The 19,849-nt window shown below is 43.8% G+C and overlaps 1 protein-coding gene and 2 non-coding genes across 3 annotated transcripts; all 3 read right to left on the bottom strand.

The window, feature by feature from the left end:
• Window positions 1-1,985: 1,985 nt before the first annotated feature.
• Window positions 1,986-16,589, bottom strand: DKC1 (dyskerin pseudouridine synthase 1). Its single transcript, XM_072626255.1, has 15 exons — window positions 16,434-16,589; window positions 15,779-15,846; window positions 15,243-15,329; window positions 14,288-14,379; window positions 12,502-12,686; window positions 12,200-12,264; window positions 11,027-11,153; window positions 10,639-10,769; window positions 9,873-10,016; window positions 7,306-7,426; window positions 6,446-6,564; window positions 4,712-4,815; window positions 4,153-4,219; window positions 3,204-3,581; window positions 1,986-2,956 (listed from the first exon to the last, which is right to left on the bottom strand). The coding sequence occupies exons 1-15, from the start codon at window positions 16,447-16,449 to the stop codon at window positions 2,888-2,890; spliced, it is 1,773 nt and encodes a 590-aa protein (XP_072482356.1). The 5' UTR covers window positions 16,450-16,589; the 3' UTR covers window positions 1,986-2,887.
• On the bottom strand, window positions 4,311-4,442 carry LOC140516503 (small nucleolar RNA SNORA56). Its single transcript, XR_011971391.1, has one exon. It is a non-coding gene; the product is annotated as a small nucleolar RNA SNORA56 (small nucleolar RNA).
• LOC140516500 (small nucleolar RNA SNORA36 family) lies at window positions 10,404-10,536 on the bottom strand. The gene has a single exon (XR_011971388.1). It is a non-coding gene; the product is annotated as a small nucleolar RNA SNORA36 family (small nucleolar RNA).
• Window positions 16,590-19,849: the final 3,260 nt, after the last annotated feature.

Here is a 19,849-nt window from a genome sequence, read left to right as displayed (position 1 = left end):
CACCCCCAGGAATTTTGGTTTGGTTGGTCAAGAGCCATCATAATCCTTTTGACTTACATCTTCCATCTCTTACATGCTAAACTTTAGTGACTAGCCCAGCATTCCTTAGGGAACAGAACACTTGACAGCACTTTGGACTTATCCTATTCTTTCTCTGCACTCTACCACTTCTCTACAATGGAAAGTTTTCCCTCCTCCATCTCAAACATATCCCTTCTATCCCATTAGCCCCACTTATATTTCTTTGTCCTTGGTAACCTGGAGTGTGGAGAGGCACCCTTCATGTTCCTTTTTTTTCAGGGAGACCAACTTGGAAAAAAGACAAATACCAACATTACATACTCAATTTGTTGTTCAGTCACATGTTGTGACACTTAATGACCTTGTGGACCATAGCACACCAGTGTGATCCATGGGGTTTTCTTGGCAGAGATACTGGAGCAGTTTTGTATTTCCTTCTCCAGTACACAATTTAAGTCAGTGCAAAATTTGTCACACTATCCAGACTCCAGACTCACCCCTGAAAAAAAAACATCTTGGAAAACGGGTCCTTAGTAAGCCATTGCCTTTCAAACCTCACCGTAATAGACAACGGTACTCCATTTCTTTTCTTCTCACCAACCTGTCCTTCCCTTTCCCTTCCCATTTGACTCTCCCCTCCTCCTTTGGGCCGTTGTTGCTACTCTCAGTTTCAACATGCTCCTCAAAATCACCTCCCAAACTCCCCTTCTCCAACCTCTAATTCAAGTCTAGACCTTTCCAGCAAAGTGAACTTGAAGACCAGCACTGCTAAATGATGCCCGTCTGGCTGTAATTAGGGACTGCTCGGAGACTGGGAAAGTGCCTTAGGTCAGATCTAAACTAGTAGTTTCGGGTTTTGAAGGTGAAGGTCCACTTAAGAAGGCATGGCAGAAGTCTTCCATTGCAGCAAGATTAGTTTACAAGAAGTTGGTTTTTAGAATCAAGGTTCTCAGGGCATCCCAGTTCAGTCTTCTACTTTTTTGGTCAGAAAGTTTCCATCCCTGTTTTTTCCTCTGCTCTTGATCTGGTAAGCACCTACCTCATGGCAGGGAGACCCACCACTTTTTCATCTATTGCCATTTTTCAGAACCCACAATGTTCATCTTCACCCTGGGGGGTGCACAGTGCGCTGCTCAAGTGTAAATATAACTCTAAACTACATACAAGCAACAATCTTCCTTTACGTACTTTGTTGGCTAACATCCCCACATCCCTAAGGATTCTGATTGCTAATGCCTGGGAATAGTTTTCAGCCTCAGAGATACAGAATCCTTTAAATAAAGGAGATTGTATTTACATATACATATACATATATATATACACACGTTTTATAAAGGTAGGCCTAGAGTGCAACTCCTGACCTTCCTGCCATTCAATAGCTATGACATCTTCACTTTTAGGCTTCAGTTTCCTCTTCTGAGCCACAGGATGCCATCTGATTTAACAAGTTTTATTCTCATTTTACATTTGAAGAAACTGAAGCCCAGAAGTTGACTTGTTTGAAATCAGAATGTGAAGTAGGATTCAAACCCAGTGACTCTGGATTTGAATAAACATTAACCATATTTCCTGCTGGATAGGCACCCACAGATTTCAGCTGAGCAGACTTCATTCATACCCCCTTCCTTTGGATGCCAAAGGACATGCTCAGGTTACTGCTTCATTGACCTGTACTTCCAGTCCAACTAATCATTCTGCTTGTGGGATTTCAGTTAGAAGGGATCTAGTCTAACCCCCTTTGGTAAGGGAGGAAAGAGGACACATAAGGAGTCATGAGCTTGAAGCCCAAATTCCCTTTTTGTTACCTGAATCACCTTTCTTCCTCAATATCTAGCATATCATACTGTGTTCCTAAGGGATATATGATCCCATTACTTTCATCAGAAGTCCTTGACCAAGCCAGAACTCAGCCAGCTTCCTCCCTAATGGGCCTGGATTTAAAAAAAAAAAAAAAGCAGGAATCCTTAAAAACTAATTCTTATGTTTTATTTTAATAAAAAGTAAATAAAATTACAACTTCTCTCCTCCTCTACATAAGACAGCCATTAACAGCCACCCCCCCCAACTACTTGGGGGGTGGGGGGAAGGGTGCAGATGAATGTGTGTGTTATATCACACAATAACATACATGATTTAGGACAGTTCCAACTCTACTGCAAACACCCATCTGGGGTCTAAGGTGGCTCAGGAGATTTGGAATAGGAGGAGCAAATTTTTCCAAGAGCCCTTTTCCCTAAAGGCTCACCAATATACAGCATTGAGGGAAGAAGCCCATTCCACACCAGGAGGAGGGTTTGGAGAAAGTGACTTAGCTCAGGAAGTCTGAGAAGAAGCTGTTTTGGGGCCTCTTTAGACATTAGGATTTTTGCACGACCACAACCTGCACTACAGCCAGCCCCCACTAGCAATGGAGGCTTCTGTCCTGTGCAAACATTAAAATGTCTTATGCTTTTCTAACAAAGAAAACCAAGGAAAAAGGACCATTTCTCAATAACCTCGTTTCATGATGTAAAATAGATAAAACACCAAATTAAAAAGAACAGCTGCAGACAGCTACTAGGTGGTATATGTGGGTAGCACGGCCACTTGCTGCTCTAAATGTAAGCTATAGTACAGAATCTGCTACTCTGTCGGGCAGTTTTGCATATATTTCTCACTCATGCCCTTGCAAATATCCTTAAAACAGGACAAGATGGGATATCACCCTATCCCTGCACCATGGAAGCCCACTGTATATTCCCAGTAGCAGGGTCAATGGCATGCCACTGGCCACTCCTTCAGCTACATTGTCATTTCCCAAACTGCCATGGAGAGTCGGTTTTATTCTGGTTAAGGCTTCCATCATCTCTCCCAAACTGGACACTCACTACTCGGAATCCTCTGCTGTAAGTCTGGCTTTCTTCTTTTTCTTCTTCTTCTTGGTGCTCTCTGTGCCCTAAAGGGAGGTCAACAAAGTAGGTTACACAATGGCTGGTGGCACAGTGGCAATACCCACTCAAGGGAACAAGGGTTTGTGCTCTTTGGCATTGATGTGATTAGCAGAAACAGTGGAACTCAGGCCAAAGCAACTCTCAAGTTGAACTTGAGTGCGGGCACATAGCAACTCAATGTTATTTCCTTTCAAAAATGGTTTCTTTTTAAAAGTGACAACCAAATAAACCTCACTCATCTGGAATACATACCGCATCCTTTGACTTGCTTGTGCTCTCCACCACAATTTTAGCCTTCTTCTCTTTTTTGCTTTTCTTTTTCTTTCCTTTTTTGCTGACTTCAGGCTGAGGAGCAAAGGCTTCATCTCCTTCTTCATCTTCATCTTCACCATCATCTTCCTCAATGGCCTCTTTCTCTATCAGACTCTCTTCGTCTTCATCACTATCTATTCCCACCTCCTCCTCTTCCTCCAGGTCCCCAGGGGCAGCGTCCTCACTGTCCTCTTCATCTTCACTGCCTTCTTTCTCACTGCTTTCTTCATCCTCCTCGCCATTCTCTTCACCATAATCACTATAATCACTGTACTCGGCATCACTGTCTTCCTCTTCACTTTCCTCTTCTCGTTTTCGCTATTTAAAAAACAAACAAATCGAAGGTTAAACTTCCAGGGAGAACAATCAAGCTGAAGAGAATGAACCAAAAGAAATCCTATTCAACAAAAACATGGTGTTCCCAATGGAGTTAGCAAACACCTATCTACTGAGAGAAGTGATGTGTATGATTGGTTCAACATGCTGTCATTAACCCCTGTTTATTACTAGTCGGGGTCTTCAAGTTCTCATTCCTCAGCAATTCCCAATTTGAGGGATCACCCTTGTAACAAAAGAAATGCTGCTTTCCCAATTTCCTATTTTTCATAGGAGTCAAAAATACAGTTCAATTTGCCTTAACTCATATTAACATTTTCTGTGTCATCAGATTCCTGAATATGTCCCACACACAAAGCCTTCCTTAAGTTGGTTGTTCTGTGAATGACTCCTTCCTAATGTTAACAGATCCAACACTTGTATTTCTGAGTCCAATTTCTTGTTAACCTGATGAGCCCCACCCCACTGCTAGAGTTTATAACCTGGTGCTTCCCAAGTGCACCCACAGGGGGTTTAAATGAACAAACTCAACAGCCAAGAACAGCTTAGTCACCTTCTGTGTCTTTACTGTCTTCATGGGTTGAATGGGGACTGCAACGGGTTCTTTCTTCACAGATGCACTGAAAGAAAGGAGATAGTGTCTTTGAAGCCCAATTCCCTGCCACTCATCCTTTTCCCTTTCAGTGACACCTCTGGTCCTGGAGTATCTGGTGATGTTTGGCAAAGCTGAAGCCACCATCAACACACTGTGATGCTGGACAGAAACAGTTCACCATTTAATTTTGCAGACTGACTCCCTCTAGAGTCACAAGAGGGAGACTAAAAAGGGATAACTGTCTGCTTTATGGGTAACTAACACTAACTGGCCTGTTTCCCACATGGTCCTTCAATCAGCATGCTACAAGAACCCACAATACCCAGCAGTCTTTGTGCAAGGGAAACTATTTCGCCCAGGTTAGGCAGCATCATTTGCCCATTTCTATTTGCAACCCCCACTTTACGATTTAGTCACCAAAGTCCCTGTAATCAGGACGAAAATGTCTGTTTTGCCTCTTAAGACTAAGTTGGTACATACTGCCCCTCCCCAGGGGCCAAAGGCTGCTGCTAATCACCTATAGTCAACGTAGTCATCTTTCCAAGCAGTAGGTGTGCTGTCGTTGGGTTTTCCGTGCTTATCTAGAAGACCTTGCTTGATCATCATCTTCTTTTGACTTGCCTCATGAAGAAACAAAAAAGTCAATTTTCACAATTATTTTATTAAACAAGAAAACAAGTCTAACACAAGCAATTCTGGGCCGCTTAAATGAAGCCAACGTCATATGAATTTTAAAAAATCTGAACTTTGTTAGCATCTAACACATTTCATTTCCTTTGAATCTCAGAGCAACAGCAGGCAGGGCAGGTGACACCCTCCTTTCAGTTAGAAAACAGGCTGAGAGGTTATAACCTGTCCAAAGTTACAAAGCTAATAACAGACCTCTTGGTACAAAGCACTTTCTACCATACCCTGCTGTCCCTTTTGAAAGAAAGGTGAGAGAGCCAGAGAGAATGCTGAGAGATGGAGAGTCTTGTTTGTGAAACAGTCAGGAGGCCAGTAGTCATTGGATCAGAGTATGTGCTGGGGAGTAAACTAAAAGAAGACTGGAAAGAGGGTTCTTTCCCCCTCTTTAGGAGGGGGCTGGTTTATGAAGGGCTTTGAATGGTGAGCAGAGCTTTCTGTATTTGATCCCAGAGGCCAAAGGAAGCCACTGGAGTTTACCAAGTCGTGGAGTGACAAGATCAGACCTGCACCTTAGGAAAATCACTTAAGTAACTGAATGGAGGTTAGGAGTGGGGAGAGATTTAAGGCAGGCAGACACCTCCAACCTCAGCAGCTATCGCAGTAGTACAGGCATGAAAGAATGAGGTCAAGAAGGATGAGGTTTGAGAAAAGACGTGTGGATTTGACAATTAGGAAATCACTGGTAACTTTGGACAGATGTTTGGTTGGAATCTGGATAGTAAGGGATTAAGACAAGAGAGATGATAGGAATTCTCCACCTGTTGTAGATCACCTTTTTCAAGGAGCAGAAGAGACACAAGGCCGATAAGGTAAAGGTCACCTTTGTGAAAATTGAGGGAAGATGTGAGACTGTTTGAGACTGAAGATGTATGACTGAACAGCAGCAGTAACTTTTCTCCTGTATCTAGATAAGTGCCAGCAGATCTAGCCAAACACTATCAGATCCTATTCTGCAAATACATTAAGTCAAATTAATTCTGAGCCATCAGTAAGTCACTGCCAAGGAAATGGAGGTACTTCAAAGCAAATACAAATGAAAACCACAAGCTGCCAAAGTTAAATTGGCAGTGTTGCCTTTATATAAAGCCAATATAATAAAGGACTCTTGCCCTTGTGCTATCAGATTCTGGCAGCACAGTAACAAGTTGGCCAATGTAGCTAAAATGGTCAGTTACTCTTTCCCTTCAGGGAGATGTTGACAGGGCCAAGGTTCCTTATAGTTTCTTCCTTCTGCTCAGCCGGTAGCAAACAGCAACTGTCATTCATGGAGTCCTACTCGGCAGCCTCTCTCCCCCTCCCCCCACGCAAGAGATCTCATTAAAAAAACAAAAAAAAAAACAAAACAGGGAGTCCAGAGAAGCCCATGGACAAAACCTTTCTCTTACCCAAGTCAGGGAGTCTGCACCACTGCATGTTAATGGGCAAAACTTACTCCTGTAACACTTTCCCAAAGAAATCATTGTATTTTTCAAACCTTGCCATCAAAGGAGTAATATAGCTGTCAGTCTCCCATAATAATGGACAGAAAAGAATGACACTTAAGCCACTGTCAGATTCAACTCACCTTTGGACCCAGACCCCATTTCCGAGGGTAAGTGTCTCTCTCCATGATCACCCTCTTAATCTTGGCCACTATGCCATGGTCGCAGGTAGAAATCACTGCTGTAGTCATCAAGGCAATAGCTGCACAAAGTGGAAATAAATCAGAGAATGAAGAGGAAAGGGGAACATCCACCAGATTTATTTACTCCCAAGTTCAATACAGGAAAATAAAATGACTCCTTATGAAAACAGAGGATGATCAGGGTGGTCCTGGAAATGTCTTAACAACCAGTTTTTAAATCTTCATTATAATTTTCTTAGGACTGGACAATCCAACTGATAAATCAAGCCCGTGTGTGCAGTTTGCCTATCTCTGAGGCGTTCACACAATACAGAGCCCTGCAGAGGACACATCTAGAGGCAAACCCTCTGTCGATGACACTAAGTTTGTATTCAAATCATCACAAATGTGGATACTGTCAGTAAGCCCAAGGTCACCGGGACCTCAATTGTAACAGGTTACCAATACTTTGATAGAAAACATTTCTTGAAGCTCCACCAAAGCCCATCACTATATTTGATGTTCACTATGAGGACTAGCTTGAAGACAGTAGTATGTGATCAGACTTCCATCTTTCATCTCAATATGAGCTGAGCTGAGCAGAAACCTCAATAGATAGCGGTCCACCATCATTCTTTGCCTACAATACAAGCAGGAGCTTCCAATCCTTTCTTTGCCTCTACTGGACTCCACCAACAAAGGGAATGTTCATTGTAATTGAAATCTGATCAAGTTGAAGAGTTGGAAATGGGTTTTAGTTAGCTCTTGCCCAGTTTCCTTGGGAATGCTAAACTCAGTGTCAAAGTTCTTCCATCTCTTACCCACACAAATGGCTTCCCCTTTGGTAGTGATGACTACAACCTCCTGATTGACTTCAATGCCATCCTCATATCGCAGAACCCCAGGAAGCATGATCTTTGCTCCATAACAGATGGCATTAACCTGTAGAAAGGAATTGAGAGATGAGAAAAAAATCCAGGTTCCTCCCCAAACTTCAGGATACAATGTTTTTTGCCTCTGGATCAGATTTCCTAGAGGCAATTCTCCATACCAATGCATATCAACAAATGTTCTGCAACTTCTAACCTTACAAGTTTCCCAAGGCATGGTCAGCCAGGCACTCTGTCAAAAGAAAGAGGACCTGATTTCAGGTTTTCCTGGCTCCAAGGCTAGCTCACCTTATTTCTGGAGTGGACAATGAAAATTTCCCTCCCTGTTAGACCTGGGGAACTATCCATCATTTCTAGTAATTTAGGATCATTTGCTTTTGCACTAAAGCTCTAACCCTCAACCATGCCACACTGTTGCCTCCTTTTAAGAGTTAGGAGGGTAGCAGTTACGTTCCTCAGAGATCAAGTTTGACTAGATGCCCCCAATTCTCAAGGTCTATGGCCTAAGGATGCCTAGCCTACATCTAGCCACTAGGTTTCCAAATGGCCTTTTATTTTTATCTCTAGACCTGGACTTCCCTGATTTTCTTTCTAACCCCAATTTCCAACCCCTCCCACGGTTTTCTCCCAATGTCTTGAAGCCGTTTTCTGAATTACCCCCCTCCCCCCCCAAAATACACACAACACAAGTTCTTTCTCCAACTCTAAGCTCTTCATTTGGACTTTAGTTCAATGTCATAATAGCCCACATTTAAAAATTAGCGGCGTCATTTTACAAGCCAAGACACTGAAGCTCAGAGCCTACAATCCAAGGTCCCACATGTACACAGAACTATTAAGTGACCAAGCCAGGCTTTCCAACTAGGTCCAGGACCCTCTCCCCACTGAGATATTTCAATCCCTGGCAAACCCAGAACATTTAGCATCCCCCTCCACCACATTCTTATCATTTGTACTTTTGTCCTAGTTAGCCAGTCAGCCACCAAACCCTTCAGGATCTACTACTGTACCCTACGATTTAGTGATCAGATTTAGAGCTCTGTAGAACTTTAGACCCCCAAACCCTTTGAGCAGATGAAGAAAATTGATTGAGGTTGTGGGATAGAAGAGCCCAAGGTCCTAAGTGACAGACTCCAAATCTAGCCTTCTTCCCACTCTACCCTGTGGCTCCACTGCTTTTGTAGCTGCAACCACTTCCTAACTGGTCTCAGATTTGCTTTACAAGCAGCCACATGATCTTGGGACTATAAAATCTTTAGTTTGGACTTCTCTTCCAACACAACTACGTTGACGAGCCTAAATTTTAAGCTTCTGTGCTTCCAGGGCCTTCTAATTGAGAAGTCATGACTGGGGTAGGTGAAGCAGCCATATGTGACTCCATAAGGATAAATGAATAATTAGAAGCCCCCAAGGGGTACAGCAATACTTCCCCCTTCCCCAATACCGGAAGATTCCAAATGGAGATTGGGTGACCACTTGGCAGTGACGTTGTAGAAAGTGTGCCTAACAGACATTTGTTTTCTCAAACGTGTCACAGTGACCAATCAGGCTCCATTCAAAGTACTCATTCAACCAGTCCTTTCTCTGCCCCACTCCCCATCTTCTTTTATTGTCCCAGAGAAGTCACTGTCTTCTCCTGTCTCAACTCATCCTGAGGGTACTGTACATGAAACCACTCCAGGTCCTGCTTCTCTGGTCTGCTGAGCTCTGACAGAACAGAGCCACACAAGAGAATACTTGATTACCCATAGGGAGCATTTATATATAGCTCTTTTACATTTACAAGGCACTTTATATACACATCGCAATTTGGTCCTTACAACAACCTTGAAGTAGGTATTATCTCTATTTTACAGATGAGGGAAATAAGGCTAAGAGGTAAAGTGCTTTGCCTAGCCTACAAGCAGTAAGTAATCATACCATCCAACACTGTAGGGGATCAAGGCATTCAGCACCCACCCTTAATTCCCCTTTGCTATCAACATGCTTTTTTCCACAAGAGGAAGTGCAGTGGATAGAGAAGCTGGCCTCAGACTGGTCATTCAGTTTAGTGCTCTAGGCAACTTTCTCAGACCAAAGTTGCAGAGAAGGGCATGCTGCTGGATAGTAAAGAGTTTCATCACACATGAAAATCCCAGGTCCCCGTCCTGTGGCTTCAATTATGATATGAACTAAAGCAGATTCTGGTTGGGGTTAAGGAACCACAACATTTTAAAGGACAGAACCATATGATCACCCACTTGTCAGATATGCCCTCTGAAATGGAATATTCCCAAAGATGAGCTTAATCAGTGTCTATTAAGGAAGGTTCTGAGAGCTGCAGAGGCTCAGGGTAATAGCTTTCTTTTAATTGTTCCACTAGATTTCGTACCTTTCTCTTTACATAGATGGTGTTGTGTTTTATTTTTCCCCCTGCTCCACTGTGGGTAGTTTGTCTGGCCCAGTAGCCAGCACACCTAACCACAGACAAGTCACACTTAATAAAAATCGGAACATACCGCACTGTCCTTCATGACCAGTCGTTTGTGGGATGTCAATAGCTTCTCCAGAGGATAAATAACCCGACGAAGGTAACCCTCATCTTTGTAATTGTCATACTGCCACTGAGCATCTAACACATCATGCATAGTCACCATGTGGTCCTGCAAGGAATAAGATGGATGATAAATAAGAGCTATCCCCCCACCCCTTCTGAACTGGTCAGAAATTCTAGATTCCCACTTGTACCACAAGTATTTCATTCCCCAAATGTAAAAAAAAAACCCTTCACAAATTACAACTCACTTTGCTGTCATCTCACACACCCACTAAATACTTCAAGCAAGACATATCTCAAAGACATTCTTCATTCTCAAGAACTTAAAAAAAACCCCCTTACCTATACATATTGTAAACCAGCACAAATTCATCTTCCGCCAAAGGCAAGGTATTTGTTGAAACAAAAGTCCCAGCTGGACCCTGCCCCTGGGCTGTCACCATGGGATTAGCAGGCACCCTACACTAGGGAGAATGCCAAGGCACGGGGAGTAGATTGTAGGCTGGGTGACAAAGAAGGATAGAAATTCTTTCCCATCCCTCATTTCCCCCTGCCGGGATCTTAATGTTCCAAAGTTAATTAACAGAACAGGGGAATTTTCCCGTTCTGAACTCAACACTTTGGATATTTACAACCTATGAGTGTTGTCTTGGGGGATGGGTGCAGACTGAATCAGTCCTGTCTAAAAATCTAGGAGATCTAAGATTTCTCTAACATCTCAATCATACCTTTTCCCCCATCACTCCAGAGCGGATCCGACGAAGCTCTTGCATCTGGCCTCCAACTCCAAGTAACAAACCAACATGGACACATAACGTACGAATGTATGTTCCAGCCTCACAGCTCACCCAAAAGATACCTAATACATAGATGGGGAAAACAAGATTTTAAAAAGTTCATAATGCAATGCGTCTGGCTTCTTTACCCTTCCTATGTCATCTCTGCATCATATGCTCACATCTGTGCTTTCCCCACTCTTTCCAATGGCAAATGACCAAATGAGAATTTCAGATAATAGATTCAAAGGAATGACAGATATGGTCCCTCTGGCATGCTGCTAATAATTAAAAAAAAAACAAAACAAAACAACAAAACCGTAGTGCTAATCTGATTTACCTAATCTTTTTTCAGGATCATATTCTAACATCTTGCTCTCATAGATAGTTCTGACTCGGAGTTGTCGCTTGACAGCAGCAATGAGAGGTGGTCGCTGGAATAGAGCGCCTGTCAAAGTTTCCAATGCCTTAAAAGAAAACACATTTTAAGCATAATACACACCACCTAAGACGATACAGAAAATCCCTTTAAATTTAAGGGGCAGGGCCCAAAAGTTTTAAATCCCTGCATCCAAAGGCTGATTATAATTTGCATCACCCTTGAAAAAGCTTAATCTCCTTTCTAAACTTTGAGAGATCTTGAGACAATCCCACTTTTCCCCATCCCTTCTCCAGCCAAGATATCCTCTTAAGCACATTTGAAAGAGTACATTTTAGACTAGGAGCTTAATGACAAGCTTTCTACATCTACATTGGGAGGAGGGAGAGAAATAATTTCCATTTATTATGGATGGGGGGGCGGGCAGGGGGAAGTATCATGGGGATAAAGAAATACACTTGCATGGCCAAGTTAAAAGCACCATACTCTCCTTGAAAGAGTTTTACCTCACCTACACTACATATTTAAGGCTGTGTGAGTTCAAATGTTTATATACATATATACATTTTTTACAGTTTACCTCCATGTCATTAAGAAAAACAAGGTCAAAGGCAACCTTACAATATTAATCAATTATCCACACAAACTTTGCTACTACAATGCAGCCACGTCCTGAGAAAATGGCTCTACCATCTCCAAGACAGATTAAAGCAATCTCCAGCAGCCCCTAGAAGAGCTCCAGACGGCCCAGGAAGGCCAATTAGAAAAGCAGTGCATCGAGAGAGACAATGTAGCCACATGTACCCTGTGTGGAGTCAGTTAAGAAAAAGCTGCAACATATACAAATTATTTCTTAGTAACAGCAGGCAGCCAGAAAAATGAAACAAAATCTAAATTTTCTGGATGCCACCGGAAGAAGAAACACTAATAAAACAATAGGTGATGAGGCACCGGGCCAAATGAATGGACACTTGCCTTTGAGAAACCTGCATTGTAATGAAGGAAAAACAGAATAGAAAGTAATGCAGCTCAGAGAGCTGCCAACAACCCCAAGAGGAGTCGGAGGCAGTTCAATTCATGGATCAGAAAGGGGGACCTGCCCTCAATATTTTCCAGTGACCCATGGAGCCTTACCCTGGAAAGTTGAACCTCGCTTTCAATAGCATTGTGCAGTCGAATAACTCCCACATACTCTTTGCCTGAAAAGAGAAGGACAATGAGGTGAGGTGTGGCATAGAGAGCCCTTTGGGTTGGACCTCTGATATGCCAAACACCTGAGCACCTCCTCTCCCAGTTGTGCAAGAGACCTCCAAAGAGAAAGGAGTTTAAGGAAACAACTCAAGTGGTAGTTTGGCGAGCTCTCACCAAGCCTATGAGTTTAAAACAACCCCCACCTTATTTCATGGATTGGAAAGTCTCCAAACAAACCGACATACCTGCACTCTGCTGAGATTTGACCAATCGGGTAGCTCGTTCTATGCATACAATTAAACATCCAGTCACCTTCGGATCCAAAGTACCACTGTGGCCCGTCTTCTCAACCCGGAGTATTCGCCGGATCCACGCAACTACCTCATGGGAAGAGGGATTGGAGGGTTTGTCAAGGTTAATGAAACCTGTCCTAGAATGAAAATTTTTTTACAATTAAGATATTAGTATACCACTTCTTTCCCCCTTTCCTAGTCTAGCACAAAGCGCCCCCCCCCCCCCAGATTACCACCCAAAAAGTCATCTTAACAAATTTAATTCTACCCACCCTAGTAGTTCACAAACAAAATGTCTTTAAATGATTTTAACCGCCTATGATCAAATGACACCCAAGAAAACATTGATTTAAAATAAATACAAACTAATAAAATTGGTCTAAAATGTAATAAACACTTAGCAAGAAAGTGATTTGCTATCAATAATTCTTTGATAAGAGGGAACAATATGGGATAGCTCACCTTGTAGGCTGATTCAAAGCAATTCTCCTAATTCCCCATTACTTACATAAGCCAGTATTTGGGGGACTGTCAGTTCATCACATTTTCGCTTTAAAAAATTCGAGTTTTGTTTCTAAATTCGCTGCACTGTTTGAAAATGCCTTTGTAATTTGCCAAAAAATCATGGAACTATTTTAAAAAAAAATTTTTTGGTACCATAACAGCACATCAGGATGACTAGCTATCGTCATATTTTCGTTTCTTCTGTTTTGGTACTTGGACTAGGTTCGTGGAGGTTGCTTCCTTGTCTCTTCAAACTTCCCGATTTTACCCAATTATCCTTAATAGGCGTTGGTACAAAAAAATGTATTTATAATAAAAAAAAAAAGAATAGAGACGGACAGATTATTTTACACACAGTGCCAAGAACAGACGACAATCAAAAGGATGCATTCAACCATTGATTCTAGACCAAGCAACAAGCTATGTTTTTGGTCACCGGATCGATTTCTGACCCATCTCTGCATTGGTAGAATGCACACATTGCGCATGACCAGTGCAGAATGCACACATTGTCGATTGGCTTGCTGTGGGTGCTTGTTTGCCACTGCTTTGGCGATACAAGGAAAATCTCAGGATAACAAACTCCACTTGACCAAATTACAACTTGTTTTGTCATTTGGAGAGCACTTTCCTAGGTGCTGTGTGGCCAGGAGTCCAAGGGCTATGAGCCTAATGTCAGACAAGCGTTAGTCCTCCCCCTCCCCCTCCCTGCTGTGTTAAGGGTATTGTGTAGAGTAAACAGGTATGTTTGGCAATGTTTCAGGTGCACAGAGATGAGAATCACCACAGGGTAATTGCTGCTCAGTGAGAAGCACAAGAGTCATGAAGCTCTCACTGCACACAGCTCCCTCTCTCCCTCTCTTCCTGAAGTAGTAACAGCAGATAAACAGGTACATTTACTGAGCAACTGACCCCCAATCAGGGATTGGAGAAAAAATGTCGTACCTGCTGGTTAAGCAGAATTCCTTGCCCACCATATTAGTTCAGGTGTCAAGTCATAGGCAGTCTGCATGGACATACTTCTGTTATAAAGCCTTGTCATGCCCTTTGCCATATAATAGGATTTTATCTGCAAATTGCCCCAGACAGTACTAAAGCAAACCCCCCCACACCCCCCAAACAGGAAGGATTATATTACTTCCAATATGTTACTTATTTTAAGAGTTTTAATATAAGTGGGCAGAAGGTTTGAACCCAAGGTAATGAAAAGTCACTACTTGGCAAAACAGCTTACCTGATATAGTCTGTAATTTCTCTCTTGAGAGGGTTAGATCCAGAAGGAAGGGGAGTATAGTGGGTTGTCCTTACATTTAGTTTATCGAAGTTCTAAAAAGTGATGACAGGACACAAATCAAACTCAATTAGCAAGCAAATTCTCAATTTTTTGACTTACCCTTTTCTAAGAGACCCAGAGTTAAGACCAACTGGTCCCACACATGGAAAATCCAATGAATCAACAAAACCACCAATCTACACCAGGAACCAATTCACCAAAATCATTTTTCTGAGCTATCACACTGCAGATAGCAGAAGGCATGGGCCTCTCGAATGGACTTCTTTTGGTTTGAGAACTTTATATTTCTGCTTGAGCACTGTGGGATTTACTAAATATTTAAGTTTCAAAATTCTAATATTCTTACCTACAGTACTGATTCCCAAAATGAAATATAAGGAATCAGAGTATTTAAATGAAATGCTTTAAATAACAGATACAACTTGTGCTATGTGATTCTGATGGGGGGGAAGGGAGACTGTATATTGTCAAAATTATGCTGCCCCCCACTGAGGATACAGATATGGATACTGCCTCTTTGGGCAGGCTTTCTGAACAACTCAGCACAAGGAACAAAATGCTTCTTTAGCTAATAGGTGAGAAGTCTTATAGCATAAAGAACAATTCAATTAGACAATACACATCTTCAAGTTTTTGTTTAAATAACAAAACAAAAATCTGCCTGTATAATTTTATAGAAGACACGAAAAACTGGCAACAGATCTATAAACAGGACTTTTTTTGTAAAATGCATAAACCACATTTACCATGCACTAGAATTTACAGGTATACAGAACTCAGTTTACAAAATGAACTAGTTGAGATTGTGCACCAAAACTGATTTAATCAATTAAACCCCAACCAATATAAAATCACAAGGCAATTATTTGATGTATAACGTTTACATATTCCTTACCTTTAGCAGTAAGGGCCACTGAGATGTGTCCAACTGAATTACTTTAGATTCAGGTTTGATGAAGAATTCCCCTTCATGTTGTAGATCCTAAGGCAGGATGAAAAAGTCCAATGACCTCAATTTCATAGATTACAGGCATTTCCTCTAAGTGCAGGCAGGCCAGAAAATACAAAGCCTAACAACTGATCCTAACCCTTTCGGATGATTGTGGCTCCCAAAAAACGGTACACAGAACCAAGCAGAAACACAAAGAAACAAAATATGAAAAACACTGGCCAGTTGTGTTCCAATACTCCAGAGAAAAGGCAGAAAGGACTGCAGAGTGCATGTGGCAAACAGTACTTGGTGAATACTGTCTTGGAATCCTGAGAGCAGGCTAGAGGAGTGACTCCCAGAATACAAATGTGGGTGCTCTCCTAGCTCAAAAGAGCACACCATCCGGGTTCTTTCTTTTCTAAACATGGCCCAATCCTACAGTTCCCAAGAAGAAATGGGGAATTACCAATACTGGCAAGGAAAAAGCATCGTGTACTCACAGCGACATCGTCTTCTCCCAACACTCTGCGCTCCTTTTTTTTCTTGTGCTTCTTGGATACAATGACAACTTAAAAAAAAAAACCAAAAGATGTCTGTGAAGTTGGGGCTCGTGGGTGCCCAGGCCCGTGATCAGGCTGCTTCTCCAGGACTCCCACACGTGCTTCCTTCCCCAGGGTCACCACGTGGCCCGTTCACAGGTTGGGCAGGGGCACGGGCATCGGCAGCAACCCCCGTCCGCGGCACCACCCGCAGCTAAGGGGCAGCTTCCGGGGGCTGCCAGGACATGCTGTGCCTCCCCTACCCCAACCTCGGGGGCCCGCACGCGCCCGCCCACTAGGAATAACGGTTAAAGCGCCCGGGCCGAGCCGCCCTCCGGGAGCGCCCCGGATCGAGTCGAGCCACCCTCCGGGAGCGCCCCGGGCCGGGCCGGGCCGAGCCGAGCCGAGCCGAGCCGCCCTCCCCGAGCGCCCCGGGTCGAGCCGAGCCGAGCCGCCGCACGCAGGCGGGGACCGCGCGCCAGGTTCGGGCCCTGCCCGGGCCAACGGCGCTCAGGCCCCGCACCCCCCGCGCGCTGGGCCCTGCGTGAGCCGCTCTCGCCGGACGCCGCGACGTACAGATCCGGGAGGCCGCAAAGGAGCGGAGGCCCTTTCTTACCTTCGCCGTCCGCCATGTTGGTGGCCACAACCAGGGGCCTCCGGCCCGCGTGCTCTAGCCCAGCGCAGAAGGGAACGACTGAAGGCAGCCCGCTTCCGTCCCGTGAGGCAGTGCGGTCCCAGAGCCGGCCTCCTTTAACGTCAGAGTGACGCGTAGCGTCCCAGGGCGCCCGTTGGCTGACCAGAGGCTGAGGGCGGTGCCCCGTAGCGGTCTTCGTGTGTCTGATTGGCTGCCAGAGCAGAGGCGGGCCCGCGGGGCGAGGGGCGCCGCGCCCGGGAGAGCGGATGGGCGGGGGGCGAGCGGAAGCGCGAACCGCCCCGGCCCTGCCCGGCCTAACCTGGTCCGCCGTTGTGACCCCGGCCTAGTCGCGTCGTGCCTCTGCGCCTCACTTTCCTCAGCTGTAAAATAACCGGCCTCGCCACTCGGCCCTCATTCTTATGAGCTGCGCCCACGCCCGGAAGGCCTGGCATCCGGCCCTTTCCCGTGCCAGCCTCTGGTTGCAGACCTCCAGGCTGGGTGGGCAGCGCCGTGTGACAGCCGTGCCCCTCCCCGTCCTGGCCGCTCTCGAGGACCCCACGGAGCCCACAGATGCTGCTGATCACAGCTGCAACCCACCCCTTCCCCCAAATTGGTTGGCATTCGCCTTTTTTAAGGCCCTTGCTATATGCTTGTGTTGGGGATATAAAGGCAAACCCCCAGATCTGGCTTATTCTCAAGATCTTAGTTTCTCCCAAATTCCGAAAGGAAACAAATGACGAAATACAAAAGAATTGGAGGGGGAGAGAGAGCACTTTCCGTTGAGGTGGGGGAAAATCAAAGAAAGAGCCACAGAGGATGCGGCACTTGAACTGTGCCTTGATGTCCCCCAGATGAAGCTGTTACAGTTCAGGCATGGGGTATACATATGTATGGCCTGAATGATGAAGTCAGGGAGGTGGTACATTATAGGAAACAACCAAGACTACAGTTGAGCTAAAATGGGAATAATGGGAAAGACTAGAAAAGATAGCTTGGAGCCAGATTATGGAGGACCTTAAAAGCCACACCAAGGGGTTTGAATTTTGGCCTAGAGGCAACAGCAAGGCATTGAAGAATTTGGAACTGCTGTATGATGGGTCTCAGGAAGATTATTCAGGGAGTTGTTGGAAAGATGGATTTGAGTGAGAAGAGACCAGCTAAAAGACTGTTGTGGCATGTGGTTCAAGAAAGAGGTGAGGGCCTGGACTCGGGTTTGGGGCATGTGAGTGAAGCAAAGGAGACAAACGCAAGAGATGAGGGGAAGCTAGAATTGACAGGACTTCATCACAGCTTAGAAATTGAGGGGAAGAGGGTATGAGAGAGATCTAGAAGAATCAAAGATAACTATAAAATTTGGAACTTAATTAAATGGAAAGACAATGAACGGAAATGGGGAGATATCTATTAGGGAGTTGGAAATACACCACTGAAATTCAGGGGAGATATGAGATCTAGATATATGGATTTTGGAGGCAACTATGTAGAGATGATCAAGTCTTCAAGAGACAGTATAGAGAGAAAAGAGAAGCAGGCCCAGGACAGAGCCTGGTAGGGAGGCTAGACACAGTATTAATGACACTTAGAATTAAATGAATATACATTGTAAGGAAAAAGTTGATGGGGGTATAGAAATTAACTGACAAGAAGGGCAAAGGTACAGGAGTAAAGAGACAAAGATCACTAAGGTCATGAGTGGGTGGGTGGGTGAAGGTGCTTTCTAGGTAAGAAACTTTTAGCCAAGACCAATCAATTTAATTCCTCCTTAGTTTTGACCCCAGAAATCCTCCAGCAGAAGCAATAACTTCTGAGACTGTCCCTTCTGAGACAGGTTACATGGCACTTACATGGTATCCCTCTTCAGAAGCACTGGGAATTTTGGGACTTACACCTGGCATAAGGAACCAAACATCTGAATTCTAGACTTCACTGTTCAAAGGCCAGCCTTCTCTCTGTTAAATGAGAACTCCCTCACCTTTATCACTCCAAGAATAAACAAGTATTATCTAACTCCATTTTACAGAGAAACAGTGTGACTCTCACACACTAGCAAGTTAAAGTATCAGGTTTCCTGATTCTAAGCCCTCCAGGCTTTCCACCATACCATGTGGCTGGCCTCCCATGCTTCTACAGAGAACAGCAACTTAGTATTCAAAATGTTGCTCATTCTTCTTTGGATTGACTTCAGAGTAACATTTCCTGTATGTATCACCTTCAAGCAAAGCCCTCAAATCATTTCAGCAAATATTTACAAAGCCCTAGCACCTGCTACTGTTGTTGTGGTGGTGGTGGTGGTGGTGGTGTTTGTCCTTCGTTCTCAAAGAGGACCATGACATCAAGATGATGACATGACTTGCAGTTGACTTTGATTTGAGTGAGAGAGGGTTGTGCAAGGTCACCAACCTCACTTTCTTCTCCTGAGCCATCTGGGTCCAGTGGCCTGATAGTCATCAGGATGACTGGAGATGGCCCAGAATGCACTGGGAGACCCTGGCCCTTTCAGGCTAAGGTTCCTATAGCATTCTCACTTTGAGTAAGATACACCCATTCAATGAATAGGCTTCTTTAAGTAGCTGCTCAAGGGATGGCCCTTGATCATCAAAAATTAAAAAAAAAAAATCAAACTGGGAGAAGACCTTCAGGGTTCCTGGGTAAAAGAGAAACAATTATTATTTAGCAGAAACAATTACATGTGCCAAGAACTCAAGCAAGCCCTACATCTTATTATTATTATTATTATTATTATTATTATTATTATTATTATTATTATTATTAAAGCTTCAGGGTACCCTCTTGGAACTGTTAGTTCTTAGAACTGAATCCCTGAAACTGTATCTTCTTCTCCCATGCTTGAACTCTATACATTTTCACAGTATAACAAGGAAACTGTTCTGGTGTGTGTGTGTATATGCGTGTATGAGAGAGAGAGAGAGAGAGAGAGAGAGAGAGAAAGAGAGAGAGAGAGAGAGAGAGAGAGAGAGAGAGAGAGAGAGAGAGAGAGTGTGTGTGTGAGAGAGAGAGAGAGAGAGAGTGTGAGAGAGAGAGATCTTACAAGTCCACTTCGTCTTCCATTCCCCAACTAATCCAGTTCCCATGGCTCCAGCCTTTTCTTTCTCTGCCCTGTCTTTTGTCTCTTTTTAAATCCCTAGTGCTTAGCACCATAGTAGGAAGAGCTTGCTAAATGTTCTTTGATTGATCAGTTGATTGTTGAAGGGTTGAGGATGCCTTTGAGGTTATGAACCTGGGTTCTGAAAGGATAATAGAGAAATAAAGATGTTAGGAGGAATGGTAAGCTGAAGGGGAGAAATGAGTTCTTTTCTGGACATGTTTGATATGCTTATGGTCCAATAAGATGTAACAAGCAATTGGTAATATGGGCCTATTTCTTGGAAAATGAAAGA

The sequence above is a fragment of the Notamacropus eugenii genome, chromosome X (assembly GCF_028372415.1).
Source record: "Notamacropus eugenii isolate mMacEug1 chromosome X, mMacEug1.pri_v2, whole genome shotgun sequence".
Lineage (NCBI taxonomy): Eukaryota > Metazoa > Chordata > Mammalia > Diprotodontia > Macropodidae > Notamacropus > Notamacropus eugenii.
The sequence above is the reverse complement of the archived record's forward strand: the minus strand, read 5'-3'. Positions and strand labels throughout refer to the sequence as shown.